The sequence below is a fragment of the Penicillium daleae genome, assembly GCF_028827525.1.
Source record: "Penicillium daleae strain IBT 16125 chromosome Unknown utg000004l_segment0_segment0, whole genome shotgun sequence".
Taxonomy (NCBI): domain Eukaryota; kingdom Fungi; phylum Ascomycota; class Eurotiomycetes; order Eurotiales; family Aspergillaceae; genus Penicillium; species Penicillium daleae.
In genome coordinates, this window is record NW_026623152.1 from 620,299 (window position 1) to 642,431 (window position 22,133).

A 22,133-nucleotide genomic window follows, 5' to 3' on the forward strand; every position below is an offset into this window, starting at 1 on the left:
AATTATATGCACAATGTTAAGTCCTAATTGATTGGAGTTCAATTTGGATTGCACGCGACCTTATAGCCCGTTGTAACTCACCAGAAAACAATCAACCTTTCTTTCTGAATTACATCACCTTGTAGCTACAAAGGATATCAGATCGCCTTGATGCGGCCAGATGTGGTTAGTCGAATCAAGGAGTCTTGGCGGAATCTCGGAGATAAGACTGTAAACAGCAACGATTGACCTGGTGGAATGAGTCTGACAAAGATCTTGACCCAAGAACGATGACACAAAACTGTTGGATTTCGCCCCGTACACGGCAAATTCATTCCTCATCACGATGCGCGTTTTCCCGAGTCTCCTTGTCTGCCTCTTGGGGGTCTTTGCAAATACCCCTTTAGCCTCAGCAGCATGCACGACGCGCCCGTACTCTGCATGGATGGCAGACAGTGTCATTGAGCGCGGCCAGGCTATTGTCCCTCCCGGCACTGAGGCGTCCTCGTCCATTTACCTTCAAATCGGATTCTTTCAGACAGCCATCCTACGGCTGTCAGAATACTACCGCACTCCGGAGTCTGTATGCTCTCCAAGCGACTGGCAGGAGTATCTGAGAGCCAGCACGGACAGTGTGGTACCATTTCTCCTGAATGCTACACAGGACACCCAAATTCCATTGGATAGGTTTTCGACTGGAAAGGGTTTGCTACATCAGTCAGCCACCATCTCTTATTCGTTGCCGTTTCTTTAATATCGTTGCTAAAGTAAAATTTAGATACGAGGAATTCCACAACACCACATTGAAGGTAACTCTAGATACGTTACGAGAATCCATCAATCTTCAACCCCAAAATGTTTTTGGTGGGTACTGGTACTTTGTCTACCCGCAATGGAGCTACCTGGATGGAATGTACTCTGTCGTACCGTTTCTGTCCTACTACACCACCGCTCTAGCTGCTGAAAATAGCTCGGCCGTCGCCAACGACATCATAAAGCAGCTAGACCTCCTTTGGACTCATTGCCGGCAGAACAGCACCGGACTCCTCGTGCACGGGTACGACGCCTCTAAAATGGCCGTCTGGGCGAACCCCGTAACTGGGGGCAGTCCTTACGTTTGGAGTCGGTCGTTGGGCTGGTACTTGATGGCTCTCCTGGATACCTTAGAGCTAGAAACTCCAAATTTCCCGTTGAAGCTGCAAACCTATCTTCAGCAGCGGTTGGTCCAGCTGAGCGATGCTGTTATCCAAGCGGCGGATGCTAAGACCGGGTGCTGGTGGCAGGTCATGACCCTGCCTGGCCGCCCAGGAAATTATATTGAATCAAGTGGGTCGGCCATGTTTACCTATGCTCTGTACAAGGCCGCAAGGCTTGGATATCTCCCGAGCCGATTAGCTGCAGAGTCCATCGATACAGCGAGTAAGTGCTACAGGCATATCGTGGATACGTTTGTTGTGCAGAACAGCAATGGGACCTTGGACTACAACGGAACGGTGGCGGTCTGTAGCTTGAATTCGACGGCTTCGTATGAGGTGAGTCTTCCTGGTATTCCATCCCGCGTTACTCTGGCTGATTGCAATGGTAGTACTACACTTCGCAGCCCTTGCTGTACAACAGCGTTCATGGCACTGCGTCATTTATTCTCGCGAGTCTGGAGCACGAAATGGTAAGCCAGAGTCGTTCCTAGACGTCCATGGATCAGATAGGCTATGAAAGGAATTTTGGATCAATTCTATGTGGATATATCTATGATTGTATATTGCTGCCTTCTACTTGAATAATTTCCCGTTTGAAAGGCTCACTTAAGTATAGTCCAGCTATTAGGATTTGCGACCCTAACGTTATGTGCGCTACCTATATCGGTCCCGGTCATGTCAGAACATAGCGTTCTGACATCTTTGGTCTTTTGGCCTGTTCGGTTAGCGGGTCCGGGCGCGAGTCGGGGCGCGAGTCGCAACACAAGCATCTAATCGAAGGACCTGCTTCCCGACTTATGCCAAAAAGACGACTATAGCTGGCGGGTGGGTAGATCTTTAGGCAACTATCAATGCTGAGCGAGTAATTCGTGATCACTTAGGGAGTATACTGAGATAGAGAGCTAAAATAAACTAGATAAACTGTGTTCACTGCTCCCGAAATGGACGACTAAGATTGTGCTGAAAAAGTCGCGCTGGGAGTAGTCTTTTCCGGCGCCTAATTTGCAATTTCCTTAGTGTTTGTTTTGTGGTGTGGAAACAACTTTCAGCACTCAAGAACAAAAATACAAACCAGATGGATCATACTCATTCTATATCAACCAGTTCAATCGCTCCGCTTGTTGAGGGTAGTTATGTGGAGGAAATCAGCCTGGACTATCTGAATAGGAAGCCTTAGGTGGACAAGACGCTCGTCACTGCAGTTTCACCTCGTTCAGTGTTAGCAGGCCTGAGATGGATCAGGCATATAGATAGAGAGCTAATTTATCTTTTGAACAATTGAAATAAGTGACATGGTCCACGGCAACATATAAATAAGTCATAGTTTACCGCAACTTTCTTTCCTGATTTGGATTTTTTCCTATCATTCCTCCAAAGACTGCCTTTCTCATCCTCTCGCCTCGACCATTTCTCTCTCCGCTTGGAAATCTGCATACCGAGGTGCAATCTGCTCACAGATCCTCCACACCCGGTGCCTATTGGCCAAACTGAGGAATGGACTCCTTCCATTACCCTGGCTTCCAATGTAGATGTCATTGAATATTTTCCGCCAATTTAGATTCCGAGATGTTTGTTCCGCCTCCTGGTAAGGAAAATCCCAAAGCCACGGCATGTCACGCTTGAGTTTTTCCTTCCAAAAGCTGCCGGGTAAGCGAAGTCTGGTTATAGCGACACTGGCATGTCTGAGATTGCGTATTGATTGCACTGGAAGATGGATGAGGATCATCATTAGGAGCTCAGGCGGAAGTTTGCTGAAAGGATCTGTTTCAAGCGTAGCCTTTATGTAGCATACTTTGCAATCGTTGTCTTCCTCTGGTACCTGTTCAATTTCGGGCAGATTCTGATAGTAGTTGAGTAGTTCTGGCGATGTAAAGAATGGATCGTACGCAAACGATTTGGTACTAATTGTTGGATACCAGAATTGCCCTTGTTGTTTTGTGATCCTTCCATACTTGATCTTTCCACGGTAAACTTTGGACGCTTCGTCGTGAAAGCTTCGCAATGCTCTGAAAAGCACTCCAAGATAGCTACTTGGCGTAGTACCCACTGAGTAATCCAAGAATTTTGCTAAGAGTTCGCTACAAGAATGGTGAAGTGGCATCGAGAATAAAGTAGTCCCCTTATACCTAGAGTATCGTAATTAGAATCTTTGCCGTTCAGACTGATTGAGAATATACGCACGGAGTAAAAATCTCAAAACTATCCGGCTCTGGATTGTCAAATTTGTCATGCGGAAGATGTCCCGTTGCATAGAACTTCCCATCGTAGCCACGCATAACAATCGATGAGAGGTTCACTCTGTGGGGAGTTAGCTAATACACTTTTCATCAATCATACACGCTTTTGTGCATCATCAGACCTTCTAAAACCCATGCTAAAATAACTGCTTCGATAGAGAATGCGGACGACCATCAGCCATTTCATTTCCTCTGTCGTGGGTGGCCCACTCTCATCTTGGCCATCCGTTGCACTAAAAAGCGGCGGGGAAAGAGCAGCCCCGCACGCTGCGCAATAAATATCATTCAGGGACATGGCCAGGGCGGTTAGAACCTTCACGGGATGGTGTAGCTTCAAATCTAGCCTGTAGATGCTGACAAGTTGAGATGGACGGAGATGAAACAAGTCATGCGGCTCTTGTGGTGATAATTCCCCTCATCAGGCAGGTATCGACACCTGAATCTCAAGGCAGAAGCTATTTTGGCTCGACATGCTTTTTCATGGTAGGACGCAACTTTGTCCTACTCATTGCATGACATTTTGATATTCCCAGTCGCTGAAAGCACTCGGACAGAATAGATCAACTGAACCATGATATCCATACACCTCATCGATTGGCACAGGACAAAAGTGTTGAGCCTTGCAGGGGACGAGAGTCGATATAAATACCCAAAGACCGCTCCCATTAGATGCGAACGGCGTCATGCTCTTCGAAAATGATTATTACAGGATGATATTCAAAACCACCATGAATTTTGTTTCAAAAAATAATGCAACTCTAATCTAATTATATTAGAAAATTTTCGGCTGACCCTCACGCTTCGTCATCCCGGTTATCTTCTGCATGCCTCAACGGCGCACCACTAAACAATCCTACTGGTATAGCCGTGCAGCCACAGACCAGGCCGATAACAAGCGTCATAGTATTCCAGCCAGCCCAGACACGAGTCCCACCCGCCAGAATAGGCCCCAAAAGCTGGCCTCCTGCAAACGCCATGTTGAACAAAGCATAAGCTTGAGCAACGGGGGTCTTGTCACCAAACGCACCAGGGAAATCAGCTTCGTAGTCATCGACTACTTGTGAAACCTCTGTCATGGCGATAATCTCCACAAAGACAATCGATACCCCCTGGGCAAGCAAGAGAATGATAAGAAGAGTAATATCGGCGGCTGTGTTATTTTTCACAAAGCGCATTGAGATCCAGGAGATTGCGGCTATTGTGAAGGCGAATAGTCCTGGGATGCGAGCGCCGCTGCGGCCAATTAATTTCCCAACATACACTCCGGCGAAGCTTGGGATCGCTGTGATCGTGAAGATTAATCCTGCGCCGCTGGATGACCATTTGAATGTGTCCATCACGAATAACGGTAGTGTCTATAATCGATAGATCTCATATGTTAGCATTCACATTGACTGAAAAATAAAATCTTCGTTGAAGGCAACGTACAGTTTCTAAGGCGGAAAATATAACCGCCATAACAACCGTTGCAATCAATGCAAGGGGTAGACGCGGGGTCCGAAGAAGATCAAAGATCGTTGCCCGTTTTTCATATACCAGGCGAGGATGGTCGAAGCAAGGATTGGACGCTCTGATAAGAAGAAGCCCTTGCTCGCTGGCTGTATCTTCACCAGATGAGAAATATCCCGAGTACTCATCCTCCTGCCGCACAAACGTGCCGTACATATGCCTTTGATACCCTTCGATGGTCGCGTCCAGTCCTGCCTTGTCGGGTTGGATAGCCCCTGGTGCAATATGTCAGAAACCAAACCAGAACAGATAATGACTGCTTGCAAATCCCTTACCTGATTCCTCAATCATAGCGAACCGCAATACCACATCCACCATAATCAATCCCGCAGGAATAGCAAATGTCCCATAGTACCCCAACTTCTCATACATCACGCCCCCGATCGTCGGTCCCAAAAGCGCGCCCCATGTCAATGCAATCGACGTGTGGCCCATAGCCTCTGCAACACGATCCGGTGGCACATTATCAGCGATAATAGCAAGACCTACCACCCACACAGCGGCACCAGAGAAGCCCTGTAGCCCTCTCGCGATGATGAGGACTGGTAAAGACCGAGCGACGACGAAAAGGCCCGTTGAAGCACCCAATGCAATCAAGCCAACAATGAAGGGAAGTTTTCGTAGTCGACAGTGGTCGGCGAAATAGCCGAACAGTGCTGTAATGGGCGTCAGCTTGTTACACAACAGGATCTGGTTGCAGGAAACCCACGCGATCCCACGAGAAGGGTGGCACCATAGACAGCCAGCAATATTGAGACCCAGGATTGAGCTGTTAATTTATTAGTAGTTGATCTAGACATGTACCAAATGTGTCCAAGTACCTTCTTCCTCACGAGCGCCAGCACGTTTGACCAATGCAATTGGGACAATAGGCACGATCTATGAAGGCAGTTAACTCATGGGGATTCGCTTCACTGGGGTTCTTCCATCACCATACCATGCCATAGATAAAAACATCCTATCAAAAAAAGTAAGCGACCGTAAAACCCCCCTCAATTCTATACTTACAGTGAAAATAGCAATCGACACCACAATAACAATAAACCCCTCTGAGGAGCGAAAATTGTAAAGCCACGGTACATGCTTCACAGCCTCCATCTTTGCCAACGAGAGCTGAAAATGAAATGAAAAGCCCCGACGGGAGTCGGAGCTGGAAAATAAAAGCAGCAGAAGCAGAGGGAGAAAGATGGATTGGCGGGGCATACAGACGGGAGAGTAGTTGCATGAACTGATGATCACCAAGATCAGCCAGCCAGTCCGCCCCTCGGAGGCGTCGCATATGGCAGCCTGATCAGGTAAAGGGCGGGGTCTACTTTGGGAGATGCATGCAGTTATGCAACTGGCGGTGGCTTGGACGCGGGTGATCTTCTAATGGTCCTAATTAGTACTGTCAAACCAAGGATCGGATTATGCTTACAGTAGTTTTCGAAATCAGTAGTTTGACCTTACTCTTGGCAAAAATAAAATCTGAATTTGTCAATTCTGACTGAATAATGTCTCATGCACCAGAGTCTATCTTTCTATAATATTCAATTTATTTTACAAGATACCCCTTTGGGACCAGGAAAGATGTATTTTTACATGAAATTCCCATGCACAAGCTAACTCGGTGCCATTCTCTCTCTTCCTTCGTGTCAATCAGAAACCTCATACATGGAAGCTTCCAGCTTACCTATTATCAGTCCAGGCGACATAACCTCACTTCAAAGCTTGTTCTCATCCGTAATATCATAGAGCACGTATCCTTCACCACATCTGAAATGCAGAACGGGCTGAATACAGCAAGCAGGCCATCACTAATATCTGTAACAACTTGCGATAAATTAGAAGTATTTACGCACCCCAAACCCGAGTAGACCGGAAACGAACTAACGCTCCTGGCTATTGGAACCTTCTCTGATCACCTATCTCCGAACCCGAGCCTCTACTGGAGATAGTTATAGTATGTATGATATAGTACACTTTCAGTTTAATATCAAGTTTGTGCATAACTTGTAATAATACTATAATATACTAAATATTACATAGTATTGTATCTCAGGTCGAGTGCTGCATGCCTAACTAGCTCCTCATGTGATCTGGAACAGGAGTCGTAATGCCCATACAGTAGTGTAGCCAGGTTACCCCGCATCGAGTCACCATCGCTGAAACTCTCCTCCCTGCTAGAGAATCTAAGCTTCTCGTCATCTCCTTAGAATACTAGTTCGATCTTTAAAGCAGAACATGAAAATGCATATCCCTATGGAGATCTATGACCGAGTAAAAAAGCTTTTGCTTCAGGTACCTCGGGATCAGCGCTAATTTTGCTCCATAGATCGTAGATCATCTCTGGCGTGACGTTGGCGATTTTCTTTATTTAGAGGATATTACTTGATAGATAGTGGGGATATCCGCAGATTCTTGATGGATCTGCGTTATGTCAACAAATCATTCTCCCGCAGCGCTTCATCCCGGTTGTTCCAACATATCGATGCATGATGCAGGCCCCCCGGAATAATTCCATCTCTTGAAAGACTATGAAGCTATCAAACCGCCCATACTCTGTGCATGTCCGTCAGATTGATTTTGGATTCAGATATACCAGTGCTTATTCTCTCGCCGATGCTGTGAACGCCTTATACATCGAGGATCTATTCGGATGCCTGTTCTCCTGTTTGATCAGATTTCCTCACCTCGCCGCAATTGAGTTTCACGAACCGCCCTCTAGTCTTTCACAGGACCAAAGGAGAAGCTATGTCGAAGTGATTATCTCGACGTTACGCTACGTTCCACTTTCAAATCTGAGAGAATTGGAGGTGAACTCGGACGTTTCTTCCCCAACCAGACTAGTTCTGTGCGGATACCTATCGAGGATGTTGCACGGCCTCTTCGGCACCTCGGAGTATGTGTTCTAGAATACACAAGTGAGCAGGACTAAAGATATCATATGGAGCCTGTTTTACCAGAGTACGCTAGTCTCCCTAACAACACTTACGCCTCCCGGTTGTTTAGAATAATTGAAATTGCGCCAAATTTGCGATCTCTTGCACTACACAGCCTGGACATTCTGGATATCGACTTCCTGTCCTTTCCCTTTTCTTTCTGTCTAGGAGATCTCTTTCTCGGGGGAGTCTCCGTGTCCATTCAGAACCTCCTTTCTCTCATTAACCAATATTCCGAGAGAATGAGTTGTGTCAATTTCTCGCGTGTCGAAATAAATTCCGGGATATGGCGTCGGGTGTTACTACGAATGTGCCAGTTGCTATGTCTTCTGGATGTCAACATCGATTATAGCGGGTACTCGTTGACTGGAAGTAGCTCTGATCTGGCTCTTAGGCTACTTCCGCCACCAGATGCCTCTCAACATCGAGAGTGAGGGTTTCTTCGACGTGTATGCCCTAGGAAATTTACAAAGACAAGTCAATTCGAACAGGATCGGGTTTGGACTGCGGCCATTTCCAGAAACCGATTATCGACATCTCAAGCGCGAGTCTTTGGAGTCCGTGTTGGATGAGCTCAATGTCTAATTCTACGCAACCGGATGATTAGTTTTCGGTCATTTATACGTGGTCAGTATTTCAAATCGTGGTGTACCGGAATATGTGTTATTGACGCCATTTCATTGAGCAGGGAGTATTTTGGAAGTAGTCATATGCCAAGAAAGCCCGTGCTTGCGGTCCCAAGATCTTTACTGTAATTCTAAGCTACCAGTGGAGGTGGAGGGATCCAAGATCTACCTGCAAGGAGAAGTGGCCCACTATCATGAACGGAAGATAAGTTTTGTGGAAACAGCTGCTCATGATTTCAAGATATAATCATTAATGACTATTTGAGTGCGTTTCTCCTAAATATGCAATACCAGTAGATGTCAATATATACACTGAAAGAAGAAGAAAAAAGAGCCGAAGATGTGCCGTGCGCCATGCTGGTCAAACTTCCCGAAAGACTTCCGAGAATTAATAATCATACAAAGAAATGGTATAAATGTGGAAGGGAATGAAAAATGCTGCCGAATGGCGTAGTTGCGAGTAGAGTCTGCTTCGCTGAGACATCCCGCTCAACCCTCCTTGTGCGTGCTGGGCCACGACTGATGAGGCTTCTTCGGAATCCGCGGGTTATACTCATACCGGTTCCAATTATCAGTAACCCACCACTGCGCAGCCCGCGCAGCATGATGCACCCACTTCGCGGCCTTTTCACCATGTTCTTCTTCAACAGCCTTCTGGAAAGACTTGAAGTCAAATGCCTTGATGGCTTTTTCTTCTTGCGGGTCCCGACTGAGGTCTGTGAAGCGGAATTCCACCTCTGGAACCAGAGGGACAATAAGCCGGTAGGGAGCATCTGCGGAGCGCATGGCGACCATTGAGCCGCCGGTGTTCATGACGGTGAATTGGTAGTAAGGCGTTTTGTCATTGTGGGTGATGATTGGGCGGAGGATAGATTGGCCTTCGTACATAGGGAGGAGATCGCTGATAGCGCGGGTGCTGTATTTGTCGAGGGAGCCGGAGCTTTTGAGGAGGTCGAGGATTGTGGGGAGGATTTGCACAGACGAGACGGAGGCGTTGAGTTGGATGGTTGGAAGACGTGGGTTGGCCTGTGGATATACGTATTAGTGTCCGTATACTCATCGTAAGGTGAGCGAACTTACAAAGATCAGAGGGACGTGGAAGTTGGTCTCCAGAGGATTATCGTAAGGAGTGACATTGCCATCTTCAGGAAGTGACAGACCGCTAATCAAGGGTTAGTATGATTTTGCCTCGTTGTTGATCGGGTAAAACTTACTGGTCGCCAGTCATCACAATGAGAGTCTCATTCGCCACGCCAGTCTCCTCCAGAATATCCAAAAATTCCTCATACCAGCGGTCATTCACCCCAACGGTATTAAGATAGCGATTCAGGCCGTCATTCTTGCCACCAAAGGCATTAGACTGAGATCCGATAAGCTCATCGTACGTTCCATTCGGTGTGTCCCAGGGGTGATGCGTGATGCCAGTAAGATGCGTCAAGAACAGACGCTCATGATCACGCTCAGCCTTCTCAATAGCCTCTCTGAAGTAGACAGCGAGTGAAGAGTCAGGGTATCCCCAGAAGTTGAACTTTTCCGCGGTCCACGAAGTGTCGTTAGCGCGCTCCTCGTCAATAGACTCCACAGTCACGGTGTTTTCGGGCCTGAAGCCCATGGCGGGAGTAAGGCGGTCCTGATGGTCGTAGGTATCGGTGATCGACTGCATAAATGCAGGACGCCAGGGCCAGTCGGCAAAGTCATCGCTCTTGCTGTTATTTGTAGTCGCGCTTAACATGTCGAGAATATGAGGCATGCACGGTTGGTAGATGTGGTGCTCGTACTCATGGTTGAAATCAACGACTAGTGGCTCAACACCACAGGTGGTTGCCTCGATGCTCTTCAAGGTAAACGTTCCGCCGGTGTAAGAATTGTGCAGATTGATACCTCCGTAGGGCTTAATCGTCTCATTTCGGTCGAATCCGGAATGCGATCCAGTGATGCGTTCGGCAGTGCGGGTCAGATTGACAAGACGACCCAGTACGTCCTTAGGGACCTTCTTATCCTTATAAGACTTCTGGATTCGATCCCACAAGTAGGTATTATTTCGGAGAGGGAAGACGTCATAGCGAGTACTCTCCATCTTGAAGAGGAAGATGTGCTTGATCTTGACATCGCCACTATCGAGCGCAGTCTTGATAGGCGTCAAAATATCCAGGCCGAGGTTAGAGATGTGCAGAGGGTCTTCGGTCGAGTTATAGTGTGAGTACCGAGATCGATCCTCCCAGTCGCGGAAACCAGGGAACTTGCCCTTGGGAAACCAGTCGAACTCCGGGACTGCAGTCAGAGCAGTCGTCTTACCATCCAAGGTGCGATCCTTGAACATATGAGCGAGCTTGTTTTCAGAATCGACGCCCGCGAATGGGGCGATAATGACCGTCTGGGAAAGGAACCAGTAGGACGAATTTGAAGGGCGGAGCAAGCGGACGAAGAAAATGTACGCAGTAGGGAAAACTACCAATGCGCGCTTCAACCAGAGTTTCCAGGCAATATCGCGCTTCCAATCAACGCTCTTTGCCCAATGGAGATTCCAGCGCCTGTTCTCAATGACTTGCGGTGGGTGATCGAGCAATGGCGCACCGCTAGGCGTACCTTTGTCTTCCTCCTCGTCGTAGTCGCTCAATGGCACTGGCTCGTAAATCTTCATTCTCTCCATAACCTCCCGACCCTTGCCCCATCGACTAATAATCTTGTTCATTCCGGCTGTCGCATACGGTCCAATGGGCTTGAAAATAGCCTTGATCATTGAGCCCCAGATTGAGATCATCGATTCCATGCCGTTGTAGATCCAAGGTGTTGTCAAGCCAGCCGCAACGATATATAGAACCTCGACAATAACCAGGCCAGTCAATCCAGTGAGCAGGGTATTGATCGAAGCCGGGTCGCGGTTGAAGCCGCCTGCTTGTCGCCAGTGAATTTCAGCGCCGGTGGTGAAGTAGAACGAAGTATTCGCGGCGGCCATAGTGGAAAGGATCAATCTAGAGAGAATAGCTGTGAGCGTAGTCTCGGTAATGCTATCTTTAGTACGCATTGACTTACGTCCCCAGTATAATCGCCGTGGAAGCCGCATAGCGCAGCCATCTCCATTGGAAGTTGCTAGTGAGCGCAAAAACTATCAAAAGGAAAATCGCGTCTTGAACAAAGAATGTAGGACCCCATAGGAACAACTTCCTCGTCTTGACGGAGTCGATATGGGCGTAGATATGGAGGACTTTGGCGCAAAATGTCGAGACAGTCAACAAGCTAAACCAAAACTTCTTTGAAGATTCCCAAGTAAAAGCAGCCGAGCAGGCACGCGCTGGTAGCGCACAGCAAAAGAAGTTGAAATAGGTCATCGATCGACCTCCAGAACCCCCTAGCATCACGGTAAAATCGCCATCCGCGGCCCACGGCGAATTGGGTTGACGCAACATGTTGGCGAGGATGTGTGATCAGGCCGACATGGAGTATGCAATATAAATGGTCCTGTGAATGTGTACGTAGGTGTATATGCTATACAGCTTCGACAGCCAAACGAGCGAAAATCATCCAAAAAGAAATCAAAAACAAGGAGAACAGAAACGAAAATCTCCCTCGGAGAGTCCGGCACGAGCGAGCGGCCTAGCTAATAATAAATAGAAATAGAATACGGGGAAAAGAAAAGGCGCGAAACGAGTGTGGCTCGCCTCCATCCCAAAAAGCCTCTCGAAGAGTCCAAGGGCCGCGCCAATTTGCTACACTTGGCCAAGTGGGCGTGGAAATGTTGCTTAGTGGAGCTACAAGCCCCAGTCCAGGGTTTCATCCAGCGTATCCTAGCCCATAAAAAAGAGTTCAGGGTCATGCGGTCTTTTGCCCAAACGAGGCTGTGGGGTGCTGGGGGCACACGCGAAGGGACCTGACCAGAAAAGCAGAAAAGCCTCGTTCTTCTTACCTAACCTCGTTTGTCACGGGCTATTGGAGCATGTCATTGGTTGTAACGGGTGTCCCTGACGAGCTTATTGGTTGGTGCGGAATAGGCAACTCTTCGTGTGAGACCTTTCGGATCCTGTCACTGGCCCGAAGACTCCGTGCGAGGGTCCTGGTTTTCCCCACAGCAAGTCTCACCTATTTTTTCCTGCACTCCTTCAACGTGGCGATGAGTGGTGGAAGGTTGGAACGGTTGGACGGTGGATTGCCCGACGGTTAGACCGTCCATTCCCCCGATTTTAGAGGTCTAAACCTGCGTCATGTTGGCAGGTTCCCTCGCCATCAGGATACATCATGATGCAGGGTCCAAGAAAGGGTCCAATATTTGACGTGAGTTTATTTGCCTCGGATTTGACTGCGTGCTCACCACTGTCGTGTGTGACTGCATAGCCTAGGTCTTGTATGGGAGCCTATATAAGACTCAAAGGCCTCTAGCCGATTGGCCTCCATTAAGCCCCTCCTAACCCGGTCGGAGATCTGTCCTTCCGCCAATTTTCAACTGACGGACTGAATCGTGGCCTCTCAGGACTAGAACGATGGGTTAGTGGGTTTGAGAGGGTGGATAATTTTTCCTTAGTCGCTGTGCCCTATTTGATAGCTCACAGTTGTGCTCAAAGATGATGGACAAGAATACGGCAGCCCCAATTGGACACACGATCAGCTACTGAAAAAGGGGGAGAAGCTGCGGCTCAAAAGGGAATTTACATCGCTGACTCAGTCGGGCTGGATTTTTTTAGTATCCGTGGGGGCGGAAATATACGGTACGGCCGACTTAATTGATCGTTGGCCCTCCGTCTAATCCCCGCCACGAGGGACTGAAATACCCTAGTCAAATAGCTAGTTAGCGCTACTACTCACTCCGTGACTCCATAGTCTTTCTAATCGGAAGGCGTACTCCGTCTCTTCCGGTCCCCGAAGGAAAGTTTGTTTTCGCTCGATGCATTAAAGACGCCCACAGCTTGGCATTCGGGGGCAAAGCTTGTCCAAGCTGGCAAGTGTATGATAAAAAGGATTAATTTCTTACTCAGATCCCTAATCTGTGCCGCAACGGCGATAATAACAGAATTCTTAGCTCGCAAGGCTTAACCGCCATGCGGCAGAAACTCCAAACAGAACCCCTGTGATTAAGTGGAGGGAGAAGTGTGGGATGTATCTTGGCAGGCTGTCCTGCTAAGACACCTTTTATGCACGACTTTGCTGGAGGAAAAGTTAAATCCTGTACTAGTGAGATCGAGAATAATACTACATTTCTACATGCTGTAGTTGCAGTATGCATGGCGATGTAACTGAACCCCAAGAACTCCTCATCATTTTCTTTCTCCTTTATTAGGATCCTCTCTCTTACATGATATCCAGTTTTCTATCCCCCTGTTTCTGGGATTAGCTAGCGATCCGGCCGTACCCTTTAAGCTAAGCAATCCTGTCGATCAAGTGGGCTTCCAGAATCCACTTAGAAGCTGCGCTGTGAAACAGTAAGACTTGAGTCTTTCCTGGTCTCTAAGTGGCCCCAATCTATTTCTACAATGCATTACAGCACGACACGTAGTTGGTGTTCAAACGGCGTGGCCTACAGTACTCTCCGTTCTTGTACTACCCTGTCGCCATTGATCGTACAAGATATAACAATCGTAATTAATCAGAGAATTAGACCCCAACAGGGCTATGCCTGCAGGTCGTGGTGATCTCTCCAACGACAAGCCGGCAAACCTTTGCCTCAATTGGTGGAGAACTCGTTCCCACGGGCTGCCTTACAGTACGGCCGTGTCCCGATGACGGGCATTGTTAATTTTTACTACATGCGATCCTCTCATTACCGTGTAGAATGACCAAATTCGGCCTCGTCGCACATATTGTAGATATAGTAAGCTCCAGCTTTTACAATGCAGTATACTTCCGGGCCCTGAATTCCGGGTCAATCACGCGATGCTTCTCATGATGTCCGGTAATATCCTTCTAGCTTTCGCTTTGACCCCTTTGCCTTGACTTTTCCCCCGCGGCTGGAGAGCGGGATGTCCCGCCGGTCGTCTTCCGAAAGGAGTCTTTGTTTCCTCTTTCTTCCCCGCAATTTCAACTCGCAGGCAGCTTCTTCCTATTTGAAGTCTGGTGCACCAAGAGTGATGTCCTGCGAAAAGAATTGGCTTGACCGACATAAAAAGGCGACAAGGAATTTCTCGGTCGTGGCTAATGTATGACGAAGAGGAGTTCCGGAAAGTGATTACCTAGTATTCCCCCCGATGTATCCTCCAAGCGGCTGTGCAACCCAGTGTAAAACCAAGCCCATCCGCCCAGGTGTACATGTGCGAAATTTTCTACAAGTAGTTCGACCGTTTGGGGTCGAGTCATTCTTGTCGTATCTGCATGATTACAACTACTTGACTCGAGCAATCCTGGCGGCGGCTTATGATCTCGCCATGCATGTAGGTTCCCATTATTTTTTTCCGCCCCAGCTTGTCATCTAGACTTGACTACATCTGAGATGCAATCTATTACGACCAATCAGATACAGTCTAAGCTGAACGGGTCATTTCATGGGGATGCTAAGCGAAGTTCCTGTCGTAGAAATACTCCGTGATATTGTCCAATCGCTATTCGAGATGGTTGAATAGGTGCGCAGTAACACTGGATGTGGGAGGCCACTCAATTGATACTGGATAATGAGACCTTGTCACACTTGATCTGGATAGTCATCAGATTAATATTGCACGGTATTTGTTTCGGCTGTCAGAAATGGTCATAGCAAACAGCAGGGCGGAAACCCCCCATTTTTCCATGAGGACTCCAGACCTGCTGAGCAAGTCGATTCGACGAGGTGCTAATTATATATCTCAAAGACCAAAGGCACTTCATAGCCTCAGTCATTACTTATCCCTTCGGCGCCAGTCATTGGATTGAAATGCCCGGCTTGATCTGGCCATATAATCGGAATAAGAGATCTGGTCCTCATTTTCATCGGGGCGGTTATTTCTCAAGCCCAGGCGTGCGTCTTTCAAAGTCTTCGGCATTTCCCTTGCTGGCCTGACCTTCAGCCGACTTCCTAGGTAAATAGTGCCATTGAGTGCTTTGGTTGCTGCGTCCATGTCCGCCTTATTTTCAAAGTCAACGAAGCAGTAGTGATGGTTACCCGGGAATGATCTGGTGTACTCGTCTGGCGTGATGCGTTTCCCGATCGCAGTTCTGGTATAAAGTCCTGAGTGAGTCGGTGTCCTGCAAATATGGAAGGGATATGAGAAAGGTTCGCGCACGGGTTGAAAGCACCAAGAAGGTCAGCGATTTCACTGTTGTGCTCCGCTTGATTGATCATCTTCGGCAGCCCACCGACAAAGAGTCTTCGCCCTTTGTTATTATTATCTGCCATATCATCGAAATGATTCAGTGCCCCGATAGGACCCTGTTCGATACCTTGACCGGTGGGTCGACTACTGCTGCTGTCGGCGTTACGGGACTGCGAGTTCCAGTCACCCCATCGCTTGAAGGCGTACTCGTCCTCGCGGTTAAAGCGACGACTGAACTTTTTCTTGGGCTCGCATGGTCCAACCTTGACATATCGACCGTCGATTTGTGCATTCAACGAGGATAGCGCACGGTCGGCGGTCGCCTTGTCGGGGAAGTCGACGAAACAGTAGCCTGGGTTTCGCGCGCTCACTGGATCAACCGAGATGTGGATACTTTCTGTCTTGTCGAAGCTATTCGCCGCAAGAAGGTTCTCGATGTCGTAGGGAGTAGCCCTGTAAGGTAGATTGCCTGTGCGATATTAGAGTTAGATGGTGACCTGCCGAGAGAAAGCAGAGCAATCGGCAGGTCGTCATACCGAGGTAGATCCGTCTGCCTTCGTTCAAGGCATCGGGCTGGTCCTGAGGCGTTTGTGCCATGGCGACTCCGCTCGGCCTATAACGGCCTTGTACTGCGATGCAGGTGCTCTCGCGAGATGCGATAGAGCGCTTCAGACCGCTCTGATCGCAAAAGTTGATTGAATCGAAGGTCGAACTGAGGTAGATGGTAAGTCAAGCCACGTGATCTCAGCTGTTTGCCTGTTCTGGGTGGTGATGACGTCATCGGGGTGTGGAGGAAGGCGTGGAATATTCAGAAAACACTGATGAGTTCCGGAATCGGGATCCAAAAGCTACTCCTCATGATGGAAGCGATCTTTCCCACGTTGCTCAGAACAGCGAAAGTATTCATCATTCCGCTGTCGCTGTCTGATCAAGGATTCAAGTACATACTTGCAGACAAATTATGGCGCCTACGCTATCAATTTGATCGCCACCACAAAACCCTTACTGTCGATGGCTAGGAATCTTAATGAGGGGTATAACACGCTCAAAAAATAAATAGGTAAGCTATCTATGATTATGGATGAGGTGTGGGAAGAACGGGATAAACAAGATATGTGTCATGGTAGAACCCACTCCCAAATGGTGGGGTTCTTGACAGGGACTGTAGAAGTATTGCGGACATTGCCAACGTGCCGCATGTAGGATTTGCTCAAAGAGGTACCATAGACTCAGGAACAGAATATTGAAGCCAAACGGTGTCGATCCTAGTTCTAATGTCAGCTTCAAGTCATACCAGCGAGATCAATCTGCTTCCGTTCGGGCCCTTACCAATGTCCTCTTTTAAATCCAACCTTCTTCAACCGACCACGCTCTTCAAGCCCTCGTTTTAAATACCATGTCCTCAAAGCTTCACCTTGTTCCTTGCCCTCGGGATCAACAGCCATAACAGCAATCACGTTCCTAACCCGAGACGCACCCGTAGACTCATTCGCATGTCCGGATTCGGTTGACTCGCTGCTGTCATCCATTCCATCACACTTATGCCAGACCTGACCAGTCTCTACACGCCCGAGCAAATGCGCAAGGAGAACAGATCCTATCCCCAACGACTGGTGCTCCGGATGGAGGAATAGAGTAAGCTCAACCGTGGGAGCATATGACTTCTGTAGGCGAAAGGGAGAAAATGACCCATATCCAAGGACAAGAGAATTTCCGTCCTCTGCTTTTTGTACTTCGTCCACTGCGACGAGGTATGGGAGGCCTCGGGATGTGAGATCGTTCAGTTTGGCAGTGTATGACTCAAAGGGTGGTGGGGTTTGCACGAATGTGAGCGAAGTATTGAGGATGTAATGTCTGTTGATGGCCTGGATCTGGGGTAGATCTTCTGGCCTTGCGGCACGGTAAGAGACCATGTTTATATTCTGAGTTTCTTTGAGTTTGGAGCGCCTGGTTTGAATGGACGAGCCAGGGTGTTGAGAACCGTTGTGAGGTGAGGGGGGAACTAAGACCGCGCTTAGCACACCTTAGCTCCCGTGAACCGGCCAATCGTAGATTGAAGACTTCGTGATCCCCGAAGAGGCTAAAGATAACACACTTGGATAGTGTGAGTCGTAGGTTATGCTATATATTCTGCTAAGATGGCTTGCGCAAAGTCTGATGGTGAGTGGAGCCAGATTCAGGGACACAAACTCAAAAGTGGAACCTGAGCCGCTAGATATAGTGTGTGCGTTATGTGCCTTACCCAGGGGCAATATTCTAAGCATTTCGATTATTGAGGACCAGAGAATGATACAGCAATGTGTTTAAATAGCCAACAAAATTACACTTGAAAGACTAGGGATAAGATACAGGTCATATACATGCAAGCATAGACAAATTGAGACCTTATTGAGGCACCAAGTACCTTGACATAATTCCAGCATGACCATCACCTAACTAGCTATCTGGGTGGAACTACCTGTGATTTATTGAATGTCTGGAAACAGATGATTGACTCAATGATATCCACAGGCCTCCTTCTGGCTACTGCTGCCGGCATCCCCCCAAGGGTCCCTCCAGAGCGCGCTCAACCTGTCGAAGTCCTGCTACCACCTGTTGATTGATGACTGCTTCTGCGTCAATACTATCAGCAAGCCGTTGGATAGCTGCACCTTGTCTCTCGATTTGCTCTTCAAGTTTTTCAACAACGGTATTTTGAACATCAAGGCGCTCAAATATCCCTTGTAAGTCAATCTGCGAGCTATTTGAAGATTCCGTTCCAGCTCCACTCCAGCGCAAGTCAAAGGTTGCAGGGGGAGGAGCGTTATTCTTCGAGTCGACAAGCTCACGCCACTTCGGAACGAGGCGATTCCTAGCTGACTCGGACATGACAGAGCTGCCATTCTTCTTTTGTCGCAGGGCAATCCAGATGTATGCATCACGCAGCTGATTCTTGTGTGGTCCAGCGAGGTGGAAGACCGATTTGCTCTCTTGGATGGCTGACCAGTCATTATGCTCAGCCATCCTGCCCACTTCTTCGATAGTATCTTCCGTAGGCCATATATCGGGTCCTCTCAACGAAGGCCGAGGGACTCCACGCTCGTTGATGACTCCGGCGATGGGAATACCATTCACCAAATACTCACGGGGAATTCCTGCAGAGAGCCATACCCCAGACCGGATTTTGGGGCCTCGCTTACTGCTGGGGATCATGAGAATGGGTGACTGCTGGCTGACTGTTCTTCCAGTATTGGCTGTGCAGTCAAGGGTAGGCGAGCCTCGGCCCATCGGACTTCCTAAGGGGGGTTGGCTAGAGGCCGCGTCGGACTCTTCATGGATGGGAAGAGAATCATCACTATCCATGATGTCAATGAACTCGATGGATTCAGTCATTGTCTTGAAGAAATGCGAATGAAGTCAAGATACACATATAGATGCTCTTTGAAGGTGGTGCGCTGGATAGCCTACAGCGGACGATAGTGGACTCTATCGGGTAGAGTGAGTGCATAAGTTCCGACGTTCATCTGGTGAAAGGGAAATAACTTTATCTTTTGGGCAATCACGACGAATGGCAAAGCTGTTCAGTTGGACGGTTTGTTGTTTTTGACGCGCCTAGCCGGAACCTGCATTACTCCCTCATCGTCTGTTTTCTCTCAGCTCCACTGATTTCCCTCCCTCTTCTTCTCACCATCACTGTCATCCAGAATTACTCCACACTCGCGGGTCTGCCTATCACTATTATTCGCTATGAAGATAGAAGTCCCATATTCTTCACCGAGCGACGGCTCGCCCACCAGTTCAGAGACCAGTCCGAAGACAAGCCTCAAAACGACCCCGAATGCGAGCGCAACGAATAGCCCGCAGACTACTCCAAAGAGCAGCCCGGATTTGAGTTCCTGCCCAAGCCCTTCCTCACCACCACCATGTCCTCCCAGCACAGCCTCTCCGACTACAAGCCCATCAAAGGGCCACAAAAACCTTCAACCCACCGTGGAAGACCCCGCAGACTCTGACCCTGATACCGAGCCTGGTATGATCCCATTCGAAGTCCAGTTCGCACACTGCATGAGCCTTGGCTATCCAGACCAGCAATATTACTCCACTCGCTACCCCATCCGCCTTCCCTCTGGATACTGGTTAGCAAATGACATCTCCCTCGACCAAGTCGTAGGCAACATCCCCATCGTTGGCTATGTGAATGAAAACGATCAGCCAATGCCCTCTCTCGATGGTCCAGATATCCACTTGACCCTGGCGACCATTGACGCCATCACCCGCATCGGAGAAGAGAACGACTGGAACGCAATGTTGGATCTGGGACAGGTATTCTACCTTCACGGTCCACGAAAAGGTCAACTCAACGATGCATACGCCTGGATTGCTCTCCGAGGAAACGACGGAGATAAATTCATCATGTCTCGACATGCTCGCAACCGTCTTGTACCCAACTGGAAGGCACTGATCAAGGACTGGGAAGACTTCGACGAAAGCATTACCGATCCATGCCATGAACTTCGGAAGATGGCTATGATAAGCAGTTCCCAGGCGATCCATTTTGTTCAATTTCTGTGTGCTCGGAAGGGAATAGATTTGATCGATGTGAATCTGCAGGATTTCCTGACTGGCAAACTCAAAGCTAGCCATCCTGCTGCCAAACTTATCGCAGCCTGCCAGAGAATATTGGTTACCGCGAAATCGTTTGAGGATGCTACTGAGAAGATGCAGGCGCTCGTGGACAAGATCAACATTTGATACCAGGGTACAATCCTCTTCCCTGTCTCGGGAATGAAAACTATGGCGGCGCTGCGGATCGATATGAGCGATCGGGAAGGGGGTTCTTGCTTTCTTTCGAAGTCGGGGTTTCTGATGATCGCATTCAAGGTCTATGGTCAGCTTCGTGGATGTCTAGATATTCTCTGGCTGGATCTGTTTCAGACCGACGTCGACAATCTGCGCGAGGACCATCACTGTATGTGTAAATAACACAATGTCACCGAGTTTGGAAACACTACCAGTAGCACTTTCGTAGTCAAGATACTCGTACATGTGTCACATTGCAATCCACTGTTGAGACCCTCATTCAATTAACATCCAGGGCTATTTCCTTACAACTCGCAACGAGCCCAGAAATAGATTATGCTGACCAAAGATAGACTTACTGCAAGCTATGCTGGTAAATTAAGTAGTGAATACTTCACGAGGCTAGGTCAATTATAGCCTGGTTTCTCCAGACTATAGATCTCATTCGCCTGGGCACCATGCACAGCCATTTTTTGCCGAACCCACCCAACACACCCTTCCCACAGTTGATCCTTGCACGCTAGCGAGTCAAGGATCTCAGAAACCAAAGCCTTCCCCGCATTTTGAGCCCACCAGCACTTTCCATCAAGCTTGGAAAGAAGAACACCCCAATACGCGAGTATCAGAAGCGGGAAAGGGGACTTCCTCCGGATGCCGTGTACAAAACCGTTATCCACCGCACCCAGCCATGCAAGCACCGGAGCAGGATCCTCGGAACGTGAAAACTTCATGAAACAGTGTCTGAGATGATCAATAACATCTCTATTTATACCATGTTGAATCTCATCTCTATCTGGCCTTGTCTGCTCATTCAGGAAAGACAGTCGATTCAACGCCGACAACGTATCCTCATCGAGTTCAGCAGAGGTATCTTTCCAAAAGTCGCCCTTGGAAAACAACTCCAGTCGGATCCACGACTTCCCAATCTTCAAGATCTTCTTGACACCCTGCAACAGCTCAAACGCCGTCACCATATTCTCCGTCATCCTGCTCTCATTCCCATGCACAGCAGTAAACTGCGCCAACGAAAGATTAATCGCCGTAGTAACAACCGACTCCGCAAAGACCGCATCGCAATTCTCCGGCGTCAAATTGTCAATAGCAACGCGGAACGGCTCAAGACTCCTACTATGATACTCAAGCCCCGTATCGACGTAAACAGGCGCCTGCGGCGCTTCCAGCGTCGTAGCAAGATGCAACGAAGCCAGTGACAAAATGCCATGCATCAAATACCGATGTTTCAACGCGAGACGAGGCACAAGTTTCTGCCACGTCACTTTCTCCGATTCGCTAACACAAAGACTCAGATAGGTCTCCGTCGCAAACTGATGCATTAATTCCAGCTCGTCCACGGCCGGCGCTGTCAGCGGAGACCACGGAGGGACATTGCCATTTTGTTTAACTAGCGGGCCTGGACTGATAGGACTTGCTCGATGAGTGTTGAGTAGGTATGCTGGTAGAATTCGGGAATATGTGCAGCCATCTAGCTGTCGCGTAATACAATTTGTGCATGGGGGTCCTTGCTCGTCGCATTTGACGCGTCGGCGTCGACAGTGGTCACATCCATACCGGGATTTGGTGTGTGGTTTCCGGGGCATCACGCAACTCGGAGATTATGCGTTGAATTGGGCCATTGAGTGGTTTTCATGTTCGAGGAAGAAAGGTTTCTGGGAGT

The 22,133-nt window shown here is 48.5% G+C and overlaps 9 protein-coding genes across 9 annotated transcripts; 3 read left to right on the forward strand and 6 right to left on the reverse strand.

Annotated features, from left to right (window-relative positions):
* Positions 1-325: 325 nt before the first annotated feature.
* Positions 326-1,666, forward strand: N7458_003945 (uncharacterized protein; the record flags this gene model as incomplete). The annotated part of the gene is made up of 3 exons (XM_056907327.1): positions 326-696; positions 758-1,511; positions 1,565-1,666. 3 exons carry the CDS (start codon positions 326-328, stop codon positions 1,664-1,666), a joined length of 1,227 nt encoding a protein of 408 aa, XP_056768054.1.
* An 896-nt stretch (positions 1,667-2,562) lies between these two features.
* Positions 2,563-6,019, reverse strand: N7458_003946 (uncharacterized protein; the record flags this gene model as incomplete). The annotated part of the gene is made up of 9 exons (XM_056907328.1): positions 2,563-3,301; positions 3,357-3,473; positions 4,211-4,767; positions 4,841-5,136; positions 5,197-5,577; positions 5,631-5,690; positions 5,743-5,800; positions 5,859-5,879; positions 5,930-6,019. The coding sequence occupies 9 exons, from the start codon at positions 6,017-6,019 to the stop codon at positions 2,563-2,565; spliced, it is 2,319 nt and encodes a 772-aa protein (XP_056768055.1).
* A 1,418-nt stretch (positions 6,020-7,437) lies between these two features.
* Positions 7,438-8,427, forward strand: N7458_003947 (uncharacterized protein; the record flags this gene model as incomplete). Its single annotated transcript, XM_056907329.1, has 3 exons — positions 7,438-7,802; positions 7,841-8,214; positions 8,237-8,427. 3 exons carry the CDS (start codon positions 7,438-7,440, stop codon positions 8,425-8,427), a joined length of 930 nt encoding a protein of 309 aa, XP_056768056.1.
* Positions 8,428-8,957: 530 nt separating this feature from the next.
* On the reverse strand, positions 8,958-11,875 carry N7458_003948 (uncharacterized protein; the record flags this gene model as incomplete). Its single annotated transcript, XM_056907330.1, has 4 exons — positions 8,958-9,494; positions 9,549-9,630; positions 9,683-11,440; positions 11,502-11,875. 4 exons carry the CDS (start codon positions 11,873-11,875, stop codon positions 8,958-8,960), a joined length of 2,751 nt encoding a protein of 916 aa, XP_056768057.1.
* A 3,390-nt stretch (positions 11,876-15,265) lies between these two features.
* N7458_003949 (RNA recognition motif domain-containing protein) lies at positions 15,266-16,276 on the reverse strand (the record flags this gene model as incomplete). The annotated part of the gene is made up of 3 exons (XM_056907331.1): positions 15,266-15,611; positions 15,650-16,148; positions 16,216-16,276. 3 exons carry the CDS (start codon positions 16,274-16,276, stop codon positions 15,266-15,268), a joined length of 906 nt encoding a protein of 301 aa, XP_056768058.1.
* Positions 16,277-17,004: 728 nt separating this feature from the next.
* N7458_003950 (GNAT family N-acetyltransferase) lies at positions 17,005-17,592 on the reverse strand (the record flags this gene model as incomplete). The annotated part of the gene is made up of 1 exon (XM_056907332.1): positions 17,005-17,592. One exon carries the CDS (start codon positions 17,590-17,592, stop codon positions 17,005-17,007), a length of 588 nt encoding a protein of 195 aa, XP_056768059.1.
* Positions 17,593-18,202: 610 nt separating this feature from the next.
* On the reverse strand, positions 18,203-19,051 carry N7458_003951 (uncharacterized protein; the record flags this gene model as incomplete). The annotated part of the gene is made up of 1 exon (XM_056907333.1): positions 18,203-19,051. The coding sequence occupies one exon, from the start codon at positions 19,049-19,051 to the stop codon at positions 18,203-18,205; it is 849 nt and encodes a 282-aa protein (XP_056768060.1).
* Positions 19,052-19,405: 354 nt separating this feature from the next.
* Positions 19,406-20,410, forward strand: N7458_003952 (uncharacterized protein; the record flags this gene model as incomplete). Its single annotated transcript, XM_056907334.1, has 1 exon — positions 19,406-20,410. The coding sequence occupies one exon, from the start codon at positions 19,406-19,408 to the stop codon at positions 20,408-20,410; it is 1,005 nt and encodes a 334-aa protein (XP_056768061.1).
* Positions 20,411-20,865: 455 nt separating this feature from the next.
* N7458_003953 (Zn(II)2Cys6 transcription factor domain-containing protein) lies at positions 20,866-22,056 on the reverse strand (the record flags this gene model as incomplete). Its single annotated transcript, XM_056907335.1, has 1 exon — positions 20,866-22,056. One exon carries the CDS (start codon positions 22,054-22,056, stop codon positions 20,866-20,868), a length of 1,191 nt encoding a protein of 396 aa, XP_056768062.1.
* Positions 22,057-22,133: the final 77 nt, after the last annotated feature.